This window comes from Saimiri boliviensis, chromosome 17 (genome assembly GCF_048565385.1).
Source record: "Saimiri boliviensis isolate mSaiBol1 chromosome 17, mSaiBol1.pri, whole genome shotgun sequence".
NCBI classification, from domain to species: Eukaryota; Metazoa; Chordata; class Mammalia; order Primates; family Cebidae; genus Saimiri; species Saimiri boliviensis.
In genome coordinates, this window is record NC_133465.1 from 65,220,188 (window position 1) to 65,235,919 (window position 15,732).

Genomic DNA, 15,732 nt, shown 5'->3' on the forward strand with positions numbered 1-15,732 from the left:
CCTGGAGAGCTGGAAAAGGCTGGAAAGGTCGCTTAGGCCTCTGCTTGGGAAGACAGTGCCTAGTGAACACTCTCAGGTCTCACGTTGGGGTCTTAGACGCCAGGGAGGGGAGAGCGGGGGGATGCTGTTCATGTCTCTCAGCAGTCCAGTTCTTGCCAAGTTCATTCCCGCTCCTTCCTTCCACCCTCCCAGAGAGACGGTGTTGAGCTGCAGGTCTCAACCCCCTTTACTGGTAGCCCTGTTTCTCGAAAATCACTCTGGGTGATGTTTAAACGGAATTGGGGGAAGTACCCAGCTTGAGGCAGGAGTTGCTGCGGAGACTCAGAGCCCCCAGCCTGGATGCTCCCACCTTGCCCCCAAGTTCTCCAGGGCTGTTGCAGTTGGAAGGAGATGGGGTTCAGCTCCATCTGGTCCTGGGGAACTTGACTGAGTGATCTCTTTGATCTCTGGCCTGTGGCTTTGAGGCCATGCCGGGAGACCCAGCCCACCCCTGCTCTCCTCTGTGCCTGCCAGGTTGCCCTTCATCATCTTCCAGGGCGGCATGCCTCGGGCCAGCTACGGGGACCGCCACTGCATCTCGGTGGTCCACGATGGCCAGCAGACAGCTTTTGACTTCACCTCCCGGGTCATCGACTTCACTGTCCTCACAGAGGCGGACCCCACAGCTGGTAGGAGAGCTTCGGGAGTCGGTGCCCAGGGTTAGGTATGGGAGGCGTGGGGCAGGTCCATCAGTAAAGAAAGGGCCAGGTGCAGTGGCTCCTGCCTGTAATTCCAGCACTTTGGGAGGCCAAGGTAGGAGGATCTCTTGAGCCCAGTCGTTCAAGTCCAGCCTGAGCAACATAGGGAGACCCCTGTCTCTACAAAAAAAAAAAAAAAAAAAAAAAAAAAAAAAAATTAGCCGGGTATTGTGGCATACACCTCTTGTCCCAGGTACTCAGGAGGCTGAGATGGGAGGATCACTTGAGCCTGGGAGGTGGGGGTTGCAATGAGCCAAGATCATGCCACTGCTTTCAGCCTGGGCGATGGAGCCAGACTGAGTCTTAAAAAAAAAAAAAAAAAAAGAGGCCGGGCGTGGTGGCTCACGCCTGTAATCCCAGCACTTTGGGAGGCCGAGGCAGGTGGATCATGAGGTCAAGAGATTGAGACCATCCTGGTCAACATGGTGAAACCCCGTCTCTACTAAAAATACAAAAAATTAGTATTGTATTTTTTGGGCATGGTGGCGCGTGCCTGTAACCCCAGCCTCTCAGGAGGCCGAGGCAGGAGAATTGGCTGAACCAGGAGGCGGAGGTTGCGGTGAGCCGAGATCGCACCATTGCACTCCAGCCTGGGTAACAAGAGTGAAACTCCGTCTCAAAAAAAAAAAAAAAAAACATGGGCTGTGCATAGTTGTTCCTAAGCCTGCCACTGTCCTGAGTCCCTTAGCCTCACTACACCCCAAGGTGGAGTGTCACCAAGGCCTGCAGCTCCTTTCTCTGCCATACCTCTTGCCTGCCCTGGGCTCTCTGCCCTTTCCAGACTGGAATGGAACTTAGCCCACAGGGGGCTGATCTGGACTGTTGGATTTAACACCCACCTGGCTGAGGCAAGAGGGTCCTGGCCTAGGGATGGCAAAGACTGCCTTCCGGTCAGGGCAGAAAGTGACTGTGTGGCCTCCTGGAGCTCCAGCAGGACCTGCAGAGCCCTGAGTCAGCCTCGTAAATAGCACGACAGGCAAGACCAGAAAGGGCTGATGTCGAAACCTGGAGAGGAGGCCTGCAGGAGCTCCAGGAGGGAGGGCCCTCTCCTAAAAACGCCAGCCTGAAAGGGCCTGAGGCTGAAAGGTGGTGAGGGGGCGGGGCTGCTCAGGACACCTGCTCTGTATTCTCACGGCCTCTCCCCTGTTCAGGGGAACCCCAAACCTGCTTTTCCTTCTTTCTTAGCCTCTCTTCCCTCCTCACACCCTGGATGCTGAGAGCAGGGCCCAGCTCCACTCTTTCCACAGCACTCGGGCCATGCCGGCACAGAGCGGGGGCCTCCTGGGCTACGGTGGCCACACTCCCTGGGCTGAGTTAACTGGATTTCCAGGGGAAAGGTCAGGAAGGGAGGGGAGAAACTTGCTGAGCTACAAATTCAAGACTGCTGGGCTTTCTAGGATAGGCCACCTTCCTGCAATTATCCCTCTGTGTCCCTAACTCCCCACAGTCCCACAGGCCAGAAGATGGGTGCCTATGAGGGGTGCTCCCCTCAGATGAGACGTGGGCACCCTTAATCTCCCACATAGTGGTTCTGCCATGCCAGGTTCTGACCCAGCTGTCCCTGGAAGGCTTTCCTGTTTAATGAGCAACTGCTACGTGCCACGCCCTATTCTAGAAACAGATGAGGCCCCTGTTCCCATGAAACTTAGATCTGAGTTTGAGGACAGAGTGACCAGGTTGCCAAATAATGTCAGAGGTAAGAAAAAAGCCAGGCAGAGGACAGCAGCGCTGATTTAGACAAGGGTTAGCAAGGCCTCCCTGATAAGGGAACATATTTGTGTAGACACAGGAACAATCTGAGAGAGGGCTTATCCTATAGGGACCTGGGGTGCAGACTGAGCTGGAAGAGCTCTTGGCTTGCTCCATTGAGGTAGGGGTGGAGGAAGGGCAAAATGGCTGTGGAAATGATGCCAGGTGTGGCCAGCACCGGATGGTATAGAGCTCTGGAAGCACGGTCAGGACTTGGTGTTTATTTTGAGGGAGTTGAGGGCCCCCAGCAGGGGTGCCATGACATAGCCTCTGCTCCAAAAGGATCTGTCTGGCTGCCATGTGAGGAACATGGAGTGGAGCAAAGACGGGAGCCCCGTGAGAATCGAGGGAGTGCTGACCTTGGCTCAGGCTTCAGTGCAGGCTGTGGGGCTGGTAGGAGGTGGCTGGGGTTACACTGTCTTTTCTGACATTCAGCATTGAGGGGCCAGGTCAGGGCTCGTAGGCCGGGTAGCTTTCTTCACCGCAGCTACTCAGTCTAATGCCATTGCAGAGCAAATGTAGCCACAGACAAGACAAGGGGCGGATCTGTTTCAGGACAACCGTATTGACAGGAATAGGCAGGAGGCCAGATTTGGCCCTCGGGCTGTAATTTCTTGGCCCCTTGTCTAGGGAGAGGTGAGTGAAGGGAGGAGCGATCACTCAAGGATGACGTGAGATTTTGCTGGGAGCACCAGAAATCCTGGAGAAGGCAGTGGCGAGAGGGTGTGGCAAGCTCAGCTGGGTGGGAGTCAAGTTTGAGGACTTAATCTCTCCTCTGTACTCCAGATGCATGAGGGAGATGCGGAATAGACAACTGGGGTTTATGGCTCTGGAGTTCAGAGGAGAGATTGGGAAGGCATCCATGTGGAGTCTTCATGCAGAGATGCAGATGTTAGAGAGAGATGCGAAACCAGGGGCCCTGATGAGGCTTCCCAGGTGACAGAAGAGAAGCCACGGCAAGGCTGAGCCCGGGGCACCCTCCAGCCTTAGAGGCATGGCGCTTGGTGGTGATCTGGCCAAGAACACCTGGGAGCAGCCAGTGAGCAGCAGACCCCAGAGGAGCAGGGAGGACAAGCGCTTCAAAGACACAGTGTCAGCCAGGCGTGGAGGTTCAGCTGTAATCCCAGCACTTTGGGAGGCCATGGTGGGCAGATCACCTGAGGTCAGGAGTTCAAGACCAGCCTGGCCAACATGGTGAAACCCCATCTCTACTAAAAATACAAGATTAGCCAGGTGTGGTGGCGCATGCCTGTAATCCCAGGTACTCAGGAGGCTGAGGCAAGTTAATCGCTTGAACCCGGGAGGTAGAGGTTGCAGTGAGCCGAGATTGCACCACTGCACTCCAGGGTGACACAGCAAGACTCCATCTCACAAAAAGATTAAAAAAAAAAAAAAAAAAAAAAGGCTGGGCATGGTGGCTTATGCCTGTAATCCCAGCATTTTGGGAGGCCGAGGTGGGCAGATTACTTGAGCCTGAGTTGAACACCAGCCTGAGCAACATGGCAAAACCCTATCTCTACCAAAAATATAAAAAGTAACCAGGTATAGTGGCTCGCACCTGTAATCCCAGCCACTAGGGAGGCTGAAGCAGGAGGATCACTTCAACCAGGAGATGGAGATTGCAGTGAGCCAAGATTGCTCGACTATACTCCAGCCTGGGCAACAGAGCGAGATCCTGTCTCAAAAAAAAAAGAGAGAGAGAGAGAAATGATTTTATCATCCAGTGCACGTTTATTGAGTGCTAGCTGGAGCCAGGCCTGAGTGAGGTGAGGTGATTGCATGCAGTAAGAAAATGCCACCCCTAGCAGCTGGTGTGCTGAAGACCAGGCTTCTGCTCCCTGTGGGGAGAGGCTGGGCAGGCGCATCTGAGCAAGGAGCAGGCCCTGTGGAGGAGGAACCAGGGAAGAGGGTTGGCAGGCACAGCTCCATGCTCTGGGATGCCTGTCCTGGTTGGGACCCTGCCTTCCAGCCAGGTATGCCCCCCTTCAAGAGCCCCGTGCCAGGTAGCTCTCAGCCACTTTGCACACAGAGGCAGGGCTACTGCCCACACCTGCTGCCCTCCTGGAGTGGAAAGGCTTTGCTCAAGCAGCCAAGAACAGGGCTTTCTGGATCTGCAGATGCCCTAGCTCCCACCTGGAGCTTCTGATTCCACAAGGCTGGGCTGCTTCCTCCTGGCCCCAGCCCCTGATCCTTGGCCTGTACCCCAGCCTTTGATGACCCCTACATGCTGGTGGTGCTGGCTGAGGAGGAGCTGGTGGTGATTGACCTGCAGACAGCAGGCTGGCCACCGGTCCAGCTGCCCTACCTGGCTTCCCTGCACTGTTCCGCCATCACCTGCTCCCACCATGTCTCCAACATCCCCCTGAAGCTGTGGGAGCGGATCATCGCCGCCGGCAGCCGGCAGAACTCACACTTCTCCACCATGGTAGGTCCGACCCTGGCCCCAGCCCCAGCCCACCCCCACCCCAGGCCAAACTCTCCCATGGACTTCTTGGTCTCTTTTTCCAGGAGTGGCCGATTGACGGTGGCATCAGCCTGACCCCAGCCCCACCCCAGAGGGACCTGCTGCTCACAGGGTAGGGGACTTTGATGCCTTCCTCTTCCCAGCAGGATATGTGGGGTGGGAGCAGAGCCCTGAGGTGGACGAGCCAGCCCCCGGGTGCCCCGGCTGGCATCCCTCTCACACCCGGCAGGCGGGCTCTGCCCACAGGCACGAGGATGGCACAGTGAGGTTTTGGGATGCCTCGGGTGTCTGCTTGCGGCTGCTTTACAAACTCAGCACTGTGCACGTGTTCCTCACCGACACGGACCCCAGTGAGAACCTCAATGCCCAGGGCGAGGATGAGTGGCCCCCACTCCGCAAGGTGAGGCCAGGAGCCTGGGAACGAGGAAGGGCAGAGACCAGCTGGGTCCCGCTCCCCATGGCCGCTCACAGGGCCCCTCTCCTTCGCCAGGTGGGCTCCTTTGACCCCTACAGTGATGACCCCCGGCTGGGCATCCAGAAGATCTTCCTCTGCAAGTACAGCGGCTATCTGGCTGTGGCAGGCACGGCAGGGCAGGTAGCAGGCTGGGCCAGGGAAGAGGACTCAGGGAGGAGTGATGGGTGACTGGGGACAGCAGGGACAGGAGCCAGCCACCTGCCTGACACACATTCTGTGTCCTGTGCTCTTCCAGTGGATGGAGGTGGCTTAGTCCTCTTGGTGGGAGGTCCCTGGGATGGTTGTTTCTTCTGCGGAAATCAGAATTAAGGGCTGGGCCAGCACTTTGGGAGACCAAGGCAGGTGGATCACCTGAAGTCAGGAGTTTGAGACCAGCCTGGCCAACCTGGTGAAACCTCATTTCTACTAAAAATACAAGTTAGCGGCCGGGCGCGGTGGCTCAAGCCTGTAATCCCAGCACTTTGGGAGGCCGAGGCGGGTGGATCACGAGGTCAAGAGATCAAGACCATCCTGGTCAACATGGTGAAACCCCGTCTCTACTAAAAATATAAAACATTAGCTGGGCATGGTGGCGCGTGCCTGTAATCCCAGCTACTCAGGAGGCTGAGGCAGGAGAATTGCCTGAACCCAGGAGGCGGAGGTTGCGGTGAGCCGAGATCGTGCCATTGCACTCCAGCCTGGGTAACAAGAGTGAAACTCCGTCTCAAAAAAAAAAAAAAAAAAATACAAGTTAGCCAGGCATGGTGGCTCGTGCCTGTAATTCCAGCTACTGGAAGGCTGAGACAGAAGAATTACTTGAACTTGGGAGGTGGAGGTTGCATTGAGCCCAGATCACAACACTGTGTTCCAGCCTGGGCAACAGAGCAAGACTGTCTCAAAAAAAAAAAAAAAAAATTAGGGCTGGGGTTGGACAGAGGCCTCTGGCCCTGCTTGAGCCCTGGGCCTTGGCCTGGGTCCCGGCTCCTCTGCTGTCCCCACTGGTAGCACCCTGCGGCCATGCCGTCCCTTTGCTGAGGGTTTGCTGAACTGCCTGCCACCCTGCCCAGGTCCTGGTGCTGGAGCTGAATGATGAGGCAGCGGAGCAGACGGTAGAGCAGGTGGAGGCTGACCTGCTGCAGGACCAGGAGGGCTACCGCTGGAAGGGCCACGAGCGCCTGGCAGCCCGCCCAGGGCCTGTGCACTTTGAGCCTGGCTTTCAGCCCTTCGTGTTGGTACAGTGCCAGCCCCCGGCTGTGGTCACCTCCTTGGCCCTGCACTCTGACTGGCGGCTCGTGGCCTTCGGCACCAGCCATGGCTTTGGCCTCTTCGACCACCAGCAGCGGCGGCAGGTCTTTGTTAAGTGAGCAGGGCGCTGGGACCCGGGGCAGGGAGTGGGGCCCACGGGGACCCCCAGGACCTGGCCGCACTGACAGCCTGCCATCTCCCCAAGGTGCACATTGCACCCCAGTGACCAGCTGGCCTTGGAGGGCCCCCTGTCCCGCGTCAAGTCCCTCAAGAAGTCCTTGCGCCAGTCATTCCGCCGGATGCGACGGAGCCGGGTATCCAGTCGGAAGCGGCTCCCCGCTGGCACCCCAGGAGAGGTGAGGCCCTCTGCGAGGCTGCAAGCAGCCATGCACCCAGGTTCAGCCTAGAGCAGCCAGCAGGGGGTCCACGCAGCCCCTGCTCCCTGGGCTTGCGGGGCTACAAACAAGACTCGGGATCCAGGCCCCATGAGTTGGCCACCATGTGTGACCTCAGACAGGTCCCGCTGCTTCTCTGTGCCTCAGCTTCCCGAGCAGAAAGGCAGTAACTGTAATGCTTACCCTAGAGGCAATCCCCAGTAAGCATCAGTGATTTTCTTTTTCTCTCTGTGGCATGCTGGGGGCCCAAGCAGGCTCACCCCAGGGCACCTCCCACTTGGACAAGGGTCCCCCAGATGCAGGCCTGGCAGGTAGCTGGCATGGCTGTGGCCAGCCTTCCGATGCAAGGATCAGCATTGAGCAAAGCACTGTCCCTGGGGAGGGGAGGCCGGAGCTGACCCTCAGGCCAGCCACCCCCACAGGTACAGGAAGGGAGCGCCAAGGCTGAGCGGCCGGGCCTGCAGAACATGGAGCTGGCGCCTGTGCAGCGCAAGATCGAGGCTCGCTCGGCAGAGGACTCCTTCACAGGCTTCGTGAGGACCCTGTACTTTGCTGACACCTACCTGAGGGACAGTGAGTGGCCAGCCTGTAGTTGGGGGCTAGGGGGCAGCAGACACCTCCTGACCTGGGGGTATGCGGGGTCTGCTGCCTGCCTGGGTGGTGGGACCTAAGACGGTTTTCCTTGTGAGCAGGGGCAGACTGCAGTCTCTGCCTGCCTCCTCCCCTCCCCTGCCTGGCCCTTGGAGTCAGCTTGCTTTGGCTTCCTATCCAGGCTATAGCAGCCTTTAGAAGCATGGCCTCAGACCCGTCACTTAGCCTCTCAGGGCCTCAGCTTGCCCCTCTGTAAAATGAGGGAATGATAGCTTCCTCCTAGAGCAGCTGTGACAATCAGGGATGGCAGAGCCTGCTGGTCCCCAGAGGGCATGCCTTTCTGTGGTGGGTTCTCCCCTGCTGTATCACAGCAAGGGCTGAGCTGACCCAGGATTGGGGTCATCTATGTTGGGGCCTGTGTGGTTGTCAGAGAGCCTTCCAGCCTCTCCCAGGAGGGAAAACCTGGGAATTAGCCCTGGTTGCCCAGCTCCACCCGCCTCCCACGCCAAGGGTCAGACACCCAAACGTGGCTTCTCGGCAGGCTCCCGCCACTGCCCCTCACTGTGGGCTGGTACCAACGGGGGCACCGTCTATGCCTTCTCCCTACGTGTGCCCCCCGCCGAGCGGAGAATGGATGAGCCTGTGCGGGCAGAGCAGGGTGAGTGCTGGGCAGGGAGAGCAGAGGGTGCTGGGGCTGCCTGGGCTGGGGCTGCCTGGGCTGGGGCTGGGAGTGTCTCCAGCCCCACACCCACCTCCTTCCCATAGCCAAGGAGATCCAGCTGATGCACCGTGCGCCAGTGGTAGGCATTCTGGTGCTCGACGGACACAGCGTACCCCTTCCTGAGCCCCTAGAAGTGGCCCATGATCTGTCGAAGAGTCCAGACATGCAGGGAAGCCACCAGCTGCTCGTTGTGTCAGAGGAGCAGTTCAAGGTGCCACATGGGCAGCGGCGGGACTCTCAGGGCATCCAGGAGGCTTGGACCTTGGGCACAAATGATGGCTGGGACTCAGGCTTGTTTGCAGTCGGTGTCTGAGGGGCTGCAGAAGCACAGGAAATAAGGCGGGCAGGGCTTATATGAGGACACTGGGGCAGGACCTATGTCTGTGGAAGGGATAAAATCCACACAGGGGCCCAGGCGCGGTGGCTCACACCTATAATCCCAACACTTTGAGAGGCCAGATCACAACATCAGAAGTACAAGACTAGCCTGGGCAACATGGTGAAACCCTATCTCTACCAAAAATACAAAAAAATTAGCCCAGCATGGTGGTGGGCACCTGTAATCCCAGTTACTTGTGAGGCTGAGGCAGGAGAATTGCTTGAACCCTGGAAGCAGAGGTTGCAGTGAGCTGAGATCATGCCCTTGCACCCCAGCCTGGGCAACAGAGCAAGACTCTGTCTCAGAAAATAAATTCCAGACAGGAAATCCAGTGACCTCGGCATCCTCCCAGACTGTGCATCTGAGAGCCAGGTTTGCCAGGATACCAGGAGGCATGGGGGAGGGCAGGGCCCAGCAGCGGCAGCATGGGGTAGGAGAACTGTGGTTTGCCCGTGGGCATGAACAACCACCCCGTGCCTGCAGGTGTTCACACTGCCCAAAGTGAGTGCCAAGCTGAAGCTGAAGCTGACAGCCCTGGAGGGCTCGCGGGTGCGGCGGGTCAGCGTGGCCCACTTTGGCAGCCGTCGAGCTGAGGACCACGGGGAGCACCACCTAGCGGTCCTCACCAACCTGGGCGACATCCAGGTGGTCTCGCTGCCCCATCTCAAGCCCCAGGTGCGCTACAGCTGCATCCGCCGGGAGGACGTCAGCGGCATCGCCTCCTGCGTCTTCACCAAGTACGGCCAAGGTATTGGAGCCGGGCTGGGCGGGATGCGGGCCTGGGCACTGCAGGGGCAGGGCGGGAAGGTGGCCAGGGTTGTTGCGGCCACAGCCAGACTGGATGGGCCTTAAGCAGAGGCCAGGCTGCTAGCGCTGCCCCCACTCCCCAGGCTTCTACCTGATCTCTCCCTCCGAGTTCGAGCGCTTCTCTCTCTCCACCAAGTGGCTGGTGGAGCCCCGGTGTCTGGTGGATTCAGCAGAAACCAAGAACCACCGCCCTGGTAACGGGGCAGGCCCCAAGAAGGCCCCGAGTCGAGCCAAGTGAGTGAAAGGGCTGGAGGCCTCTCCCGCCCCTCTTTGCCTTCTCTGAGATACCCTGAGGCTCCCAGTGCTGCCTGGCTGGAGGCACCTCCCCACAGCTCAGCCCACCCTCCCAGGCCCCAGCTCTCCGTACCTCTTTGCATGCCCCTCACCTCCATGCAAGCTGGCAGTGAAGGGCTGGGCTCAGTTTACCTCCCAGGCACTGCTGCTGCTCAGGGCAGGTCATGCCAGTTGACTTTGTTCTTCACGGGACCAGGGCTTTCAGAGCCGGGCAGGGAGCCCAGGGGCCCTGATCCTCACCGTCTCCCCCCACAGGATCTCAGGAACTCAGAGTGATGGCGAAGGTAAGACAGGCCTCCTGGGCCCATGCACTCCTTGGCCACACCCAGGCCAGACCTGGGGCTGGACGGGAGGGAAGGGGTCCCAAGTGAGCAGGTAGTGTTCAGGCTGGGAGTAGAGACAGGATTCCTTCTAGCCCTGTGCCCTGGGCTTCCAAATCCTGACCTCAGTGAGGAGAGAGCTGGGCTGAGGAGGGAGGGCCTAGGCGCAGCTCCCTGACCCGCCTCTACCTTCCAGAGAAGCAGCTGGGCCTGGCGATGGAGCGCGCTCTGCTGAGTGATGAGAGTGAGTCGGGTGGGAGAGGATGGGGCTGGCAGAAGGCGTGGGGAAAGGGGTCAGGGTCAGGGAGGCTGGGCAAGCCTGAGGCGGGGGTTAGATCTATCCCACACCCTTGGTGAAAGGGGGCGGAAGGGCTGTGGCTGGCTGCCCAAGGGCCTCAGTGGGCCTCTGTGGGCCTCTGTTCCCACCCGGCCTGCAGGAGTCCTGAAGGAAATCCAGAGCACACTGGAGGGAGACCGCGGGTGAGGCACTGCCCAGGCCGGCTGGGGTGGGCCCGAGGCTCTTCGAGGGGCCCAGGGGAGCGCTGAGAGTGGAGGTCCCCTGAGATCATGACTCCCCGGCCTTTGCCTTGCAGGAGTTTCGGCAATTGGTGTTCGCCTCGAGTGGCCGTGGAGTGCAGCCTCAGCATTGGCGGAGGTGGGGGCTCTGGGCTCTGGTGCAGCTGCTGGACGTGCTGGGAAGGGATGGGAGAAAGAACCCTGCCCTGCGTCCCCTGGGTCCCACAGGCCTGATGTGTGCCCTGATGACCTGGAAAGCACCATGTCTTGGCTCAGGATGGGCCACTGGGGCACCCGGTCCTGCCCAGGGTGATCCTGAGCTGTCCCTTTCTGTCCTTCAGCAGAGTGAGTAGCTGGGCGTCCAGGCTGCACGATGAGCACACACTACTACTGATGGCCTTTCGGGGGTCCCTGCCCCAGCAGGAGAGGCCGGTGTACAGGGCCCCACCAGGTGCTGGGGGCACCCCGGCTTCCACTCTGCAGCTGCTCTGGGCCTCAGGAGAGGATAGACCCTGGCCCCTGGGGCTGCCCCTCCCGACCTCATCTGTCTGGGTCCTTTGGTCAATGTTGCACAGTTTTTATGGCTCCCATCCCTTTTTGTAGTGGGCTGGATTTTAAGTTATAAATTTTAACTGCCTCTGGGTGAAAACGTTTTTAATAAACACCTATTACCTCTTCACTCGACTGGTCCACCTACTTTAATATTTCAATTGTGTAAATTTTCCATGTGAATGGGAAGTGGGAGCCGGTACCTTGCCTGTCCCCCGAGGCTCCAGCCCTGGCCTGGGCCGTGTCAGGAGAAACGCACCTGGGGGGTGACCTAAGAGAGAACCAGGGATTGGCAGGGAGCGTGGTGCGCTGGCAGACTGTTCCCGAGAGAGGACAAGAGGGGTCAGCAGCACTCCAGGAACTCGCTCTTCCTGGGAGGCAGTGGAGAGCTGAAGGCGGCTGGCAGGCAGGGCTGAAAATGAGCCCAGACTACGGAGGCCCAGTGAGGACCAGGTGCTTGTATGTGTGAGTGACTGCCCTGCCTGAGAGGGGAAAGGGCCATCAAGAGGAGCTGGGCACCAGGCGTTCCATCTGGCCATGTCCAGCTCCAGATGGCCAGGTAACCACCCCTTGTGTCCCCTGGGGAGGGTGCAGAAGGACTTCTGCGATGACCTACTCGAGGACTATGAGGGATGTGGGGGAGCAGTTCCCCAAAGAGAGAGGAGTGCCGTGCTGGAAGAAGGAATGATGCCTGGCAGAGACCAGCCACAGGGCTGGGGGACACCTGCTGAGACACCTGTATTAGTCTCTTCCAATACTGCTATAATGAACGAGAGGTAAGCTGGGCGCGGTAGCTCACACCTGTAATCTCAACACTTTGGGAGGCCAAGACGGGCGGATCACCAGGTCAGGAGTTTGAGACCAGCCTGCCCAATATGGTGAAACCCTGTCTCTACTAAAAATACAAAAATCACTGGGCATGGTGACTCACGCCTGTAATCCCAACACTTTGGGAGGCTGAGACGGGCGGATCACCAGGTCAGGAGTTTGAGACCAGCCTGGCCAATATGGTGAAACCCTGTCTCTACTAAAAATACAAAAATCACTGGCCGTGGTGACTCACACCTGTAATCCCAACACTGGGAGGCCACAGTGAGCAGATCACCTGAGGTCAGGAGTTCGAGACCAGCCTGACCGATATGGTGAAACCCCGTCTCTACTAAATGTACAAAATTTAGTTGGGCTGTGGCAGTGCGTGCCTGTAATCTCAGCTACTCAGGAGGCTGGGACAGGAGACTCACTTGAACCTGGAAGGCATACGTTGCAGTGAGCCGAAATCAAGCCACTGCACTCCAGCCTGGGTGATAGAGGGAGACCCTGTCTCAAAAAAAAAAAAAAAAAAAAAAAAAAAAAAAAAATAGCTGGGCGTGGTGACGTTCGCCTGTAATCCCAGCACTTTGGAAAGCCGGGGCGCGGAGATATCACAAGGTCAGGAGTTTTGAGACCGGCCTGACCAACATCTCATTTCTACTAAAAATACAAAAATGAGCTGGGCGTGGTGGCATGCTTCTGTAGTCCCAGCTACTTAGGAGGCTGAGGCAGGAGAATCGCTTGAACCTGGAAGGCAGAGGTTGCAGTGAGCCAAGATCACACCACTGCACTCCAGCCTGGGCAATAGAGTAAGACTCTGTCTCAAAAATAAATAAATAAAAATGACCAACCTGGTCAACATGGTGAAACCCTGTCTCTACTAAAAATACAACAATTGACCGGGCATGATGGTGCACTCCTGTAATCCCAGCACTTTGGGAGGCCAAAGTGGAGGCCATCACTGGAGGTCAGGAGTTCAAGACCAGCCTGGCCAACATAGTGAAACCCCATTTCCTCTAAAAATACAAAAATTAGCTGGGCATGGTGGCAGGTGCCTGTAACCCCAGGAACTCAGGAGGCTGAGGCAGGAGAATCACAAACCTGGGGGATGGAGGTTGTGGTGAGCCAAGATCGCACCACTGCACTCTAGGTTGGGCAACAGAGTGAGACTCCATCTTAAAAATAAAAAAAAGATAATGGTGATAATGCAAGTACCAGTGAATCAGAAGAAAACGGCAGAACCTGCACTTCTGTGGCACAGAGGAGCCTGGTGGCCACAGCACAGATCTCACTGATGAGATTGAACAAGAGGTCCAAAACACACAGCCCTGAAAATATCAGGAAGACTCCGAACATGGACTTATTTCCACGCTCATTCCGGCTGAGCTTTGAGCTTTGCTGTAAGTACGCTGTGCTTTGAAGTATTAACTAATGTTGGTTTGCATATTTCAGTTTAAGAAAACATTCTTTTTTTTAAAAAAAAAAAAAAAAAACATGGGGTTGGCCAGGCGCGGTGGCTCAAGCCTGTAATCCCAGCACTTTGGGAGGCCGAGGCGGGTGGATCACGAGGTCAAGGGATCGAGACCATCCTGGTCAACGTGGTGAAACCCTGTCTCTACTAAAAATACAAAAAAAATGGCCGGGCGCGGTGGCTCAAGCCTGTAATCCCAGCACTTTGGGAGGCCGAGGCGGGTGGATCACAAGGTCAAAAGATCGAGACCATCCTGATCAACATGGTGAAACCCCATCTCTACTAAAAATACAAAAAATTAGCTGGGCATGGTGGCACGTGCCTGTAATCCCAGCTACTCAGGAGGCTGAGACAGGAGAATTGCCTGAACCCAGGAGGCGGAGGTTGCGGTGAGCCGAGATCGCGCCATTGCACTCCAGCCTGGGTAACAAGAGCGAAACGCCGTCTCAAAAAAAAAAAAAAAAACAAACCAAAAAACCAAAAAAAATTAGCTGGGCATGGTGGCGTGTGCCTGTAATCCCAGCTACTCAGGAGGCTGAGGCAGGAGAATTGCCTGAACCCAGGAGGCGGAGGTTGCGGTGAGCCGAGACCGCGCCATTGCACTCCAGCCTGGGTAACAAGAGTGAAACTCCGTCTCAAAAAAAAAAAAAAAGATGGGGTTTCACCATGATGGCCAGGCTGGTCTTGAACTCCTGACCTCAGGTGATCCACCCACCTCAGCCTCCCAAAGTGTTAGGATTATGGGCGTGAGCCACAACGCCCAGCAAGAAAACATTCTCTTACCGGGAGTGTGAGATGAACAATTTTTATTGATGGATGTGCGTAAATGGAAGGACGTGGCATCCTCCTCTCTCGAAAGTGAACTGGAGGAGGCTGGGGTCCCCACAGCCACCCAGGGGCAAGGTGATGGTGGTGGCGAAATAGAGGCATTGGGGGGTTGTCTTGACCAGGATGGCTGCCAGATGGGAGGAGCTGAGTGAATGTGAGGGCCACCCGTTGCCTCCAAGGGCTGGGGAGGTGTAAAGCAGGTAACTGGATTCATGGTCTGGAGATTTATTTATTTTTATTTATTGGTTTTTTTAGAGACAGGGTCTCTACCACCTAGGCTGGAGTACAGTGGCATGATCATGGCTCACTGCAACCTTGACCTTCAAGGCTCAAGCAATCCTCCTGCCTCAGTTGTCCGAAATGATTACAGTCATAAAGCACCGAGGCTGGCCGTGGAGACTGATTTATTTTAGAGACAGCCTTGTTCTGTTGCCCAGGCTGGAGTGCAGTGGTGTGATCACAGCTCACTGTAGCCTGGAACTGTGGGGTTGGAGCAAACCACCCCAATAGCTGGGCCCACAGGTGCATGCCACCAGGCCTAGATAATTTTTTTTTTTTTTTTTTTTTTTTTTTTTTTTTTTTGAGACAGAGTTTCGCTCTCGTTACCCAGGCTGGAGTGCAATGGCGCGATCTCGGCTCACCGCAACCTCCGCCTCCTGGGTTCAGGCAATTCTCCTGCCTCAGCCTCCTGAGTAGCTGAGATTACAGGCACGCGCCACCATGCCCAGCTAGTTTTTTGTATTTTTAGTAGAGACGGGGTTTCACTATGTTGACCAGGATGGTCTCGAACTCTCGACCTTGTGATCCACCAGCCTCGGCCTCCCAAAGTGCTGGGATTACAGGCTTGAGCCACCGCGCCCGGCTTTTTTTTTTTAAGACAGAGTCTCACTCTGTCACCCAGGCTGGAGTGCAGTGGTGTGATCTTTGTGCAATGCAACCTCCGCCTCCCAGATTCAAGCAATTCTCCTGCCTCAGCCTCCTGAGTAGCTGGGACTACAGGCACACACCACCACGCCTAGCTCATTTTTGTGTTTTTAGTAGTAACGGTGTTTTACTGTGTTGGCCAGGCTGGTCTTAGTCTCCTGACCTCGTGATCTGTCCACCTCAGCCTCCCAAAGTGCTGGGATTACAGGCTTGAGCCACCACACCTGTCTTAATTTTTAATTTTAATTTTATTTTCTTATTATTATTAGTTTTGAGACGGAGTCTTGTTCTGTAGCCCAGGCTGGAGTGCAGTGGCACGATCTCAACTCACTGTATCCTCCACCTCTTGGGTCCCAGTTCAAGCAATTCTCCTGCCTCAGCCTCCCGAGTAGCTGGGATTATAGGCATGCACCACCACGCCCAACTAATTTTGTATTTATAGTAGAGATGGGGTTTCACCATGTTGGCCAGGCTGGTC

General features: G+C 56.7%; 1 protein-coding gene across 11 annotated transcripts in view; it reads left to right on the plus strand.

Annotated features, from left to right (window-relative positions):
- The window catches only part of LLGL2 (LLGL scribble cell polarity complex component 2), a 51,443-nt gene extending 40,092 nt beyond the window's left edge, over nt 1–11,351 (plus strand). For 8 of the 11 annotated variants that reach the window (XM_039476462.2, XM_074388975.1, XM_074388973.1 and 5 more), the window contains 17 exons: nt 514–668; nt 4,694–4,911; nt 4,995–5,062; nt 5,197–5,350; nt 5,441–5,545; nt 6,472–6,764; nt 6,855–7,005; nt 7,467–7,617; nt 8,177–8,293; nt 8,401–8,567; nt 9,219–9,483; nt 9,626–9,776; nt 10,092–10,120; nt 10,353–10,400; nt 10,594–10,636; nt 10,750–10,811; nt 11,014–11,351. In XM_039476462.2, the coding sequence (XP_039332396.1) occupies nt 514–668; nt 4,694–4,911; nt 4,995–5,062; nt 5,197–5,350; nt 5,441–5,545; nt 6,472–6,764; nt 6,855–7,005; nt 7,467–7,617; nt 8,177–8,293; nt 8,401–8,567; nt 9,219–9,483; nt 9,626–9,776; nt 10,092–10,120; nt 10,353–10,400; nt 10,594–10,636; nt 10,750–10,811; nt 11,014–11,021 (2,185 nt within the window). In that variant the 3' untranslated portion in view covers nt 11,022–11,351. The remainder of the gene's footprint in view (nt 1–513; nt 669–4,693; nt 4,912–4,994; nt 5,063–5,196; nt 5,351–5,440; nt 5,546–6,471; nt 6,765–6,854; nt 7,006–7,466; nt 7,618–8,176; nt 8,294–8,400; nt 8,568–9,218; nt 9,484–9,625; nt 9,777–10,091; nt 10,121–10,352; nt 10,401–10,593; nt 10,637–10,749; nt 10,812–11,013) is intronic. The other 3 variants (XM_039476463.2, XM_039476464.2, XM_039476465.2) reach the window with 3 other exon arrangements.
- Nucleotides 11,352–15,732: the final 4,381 nt, after the last annotated feature.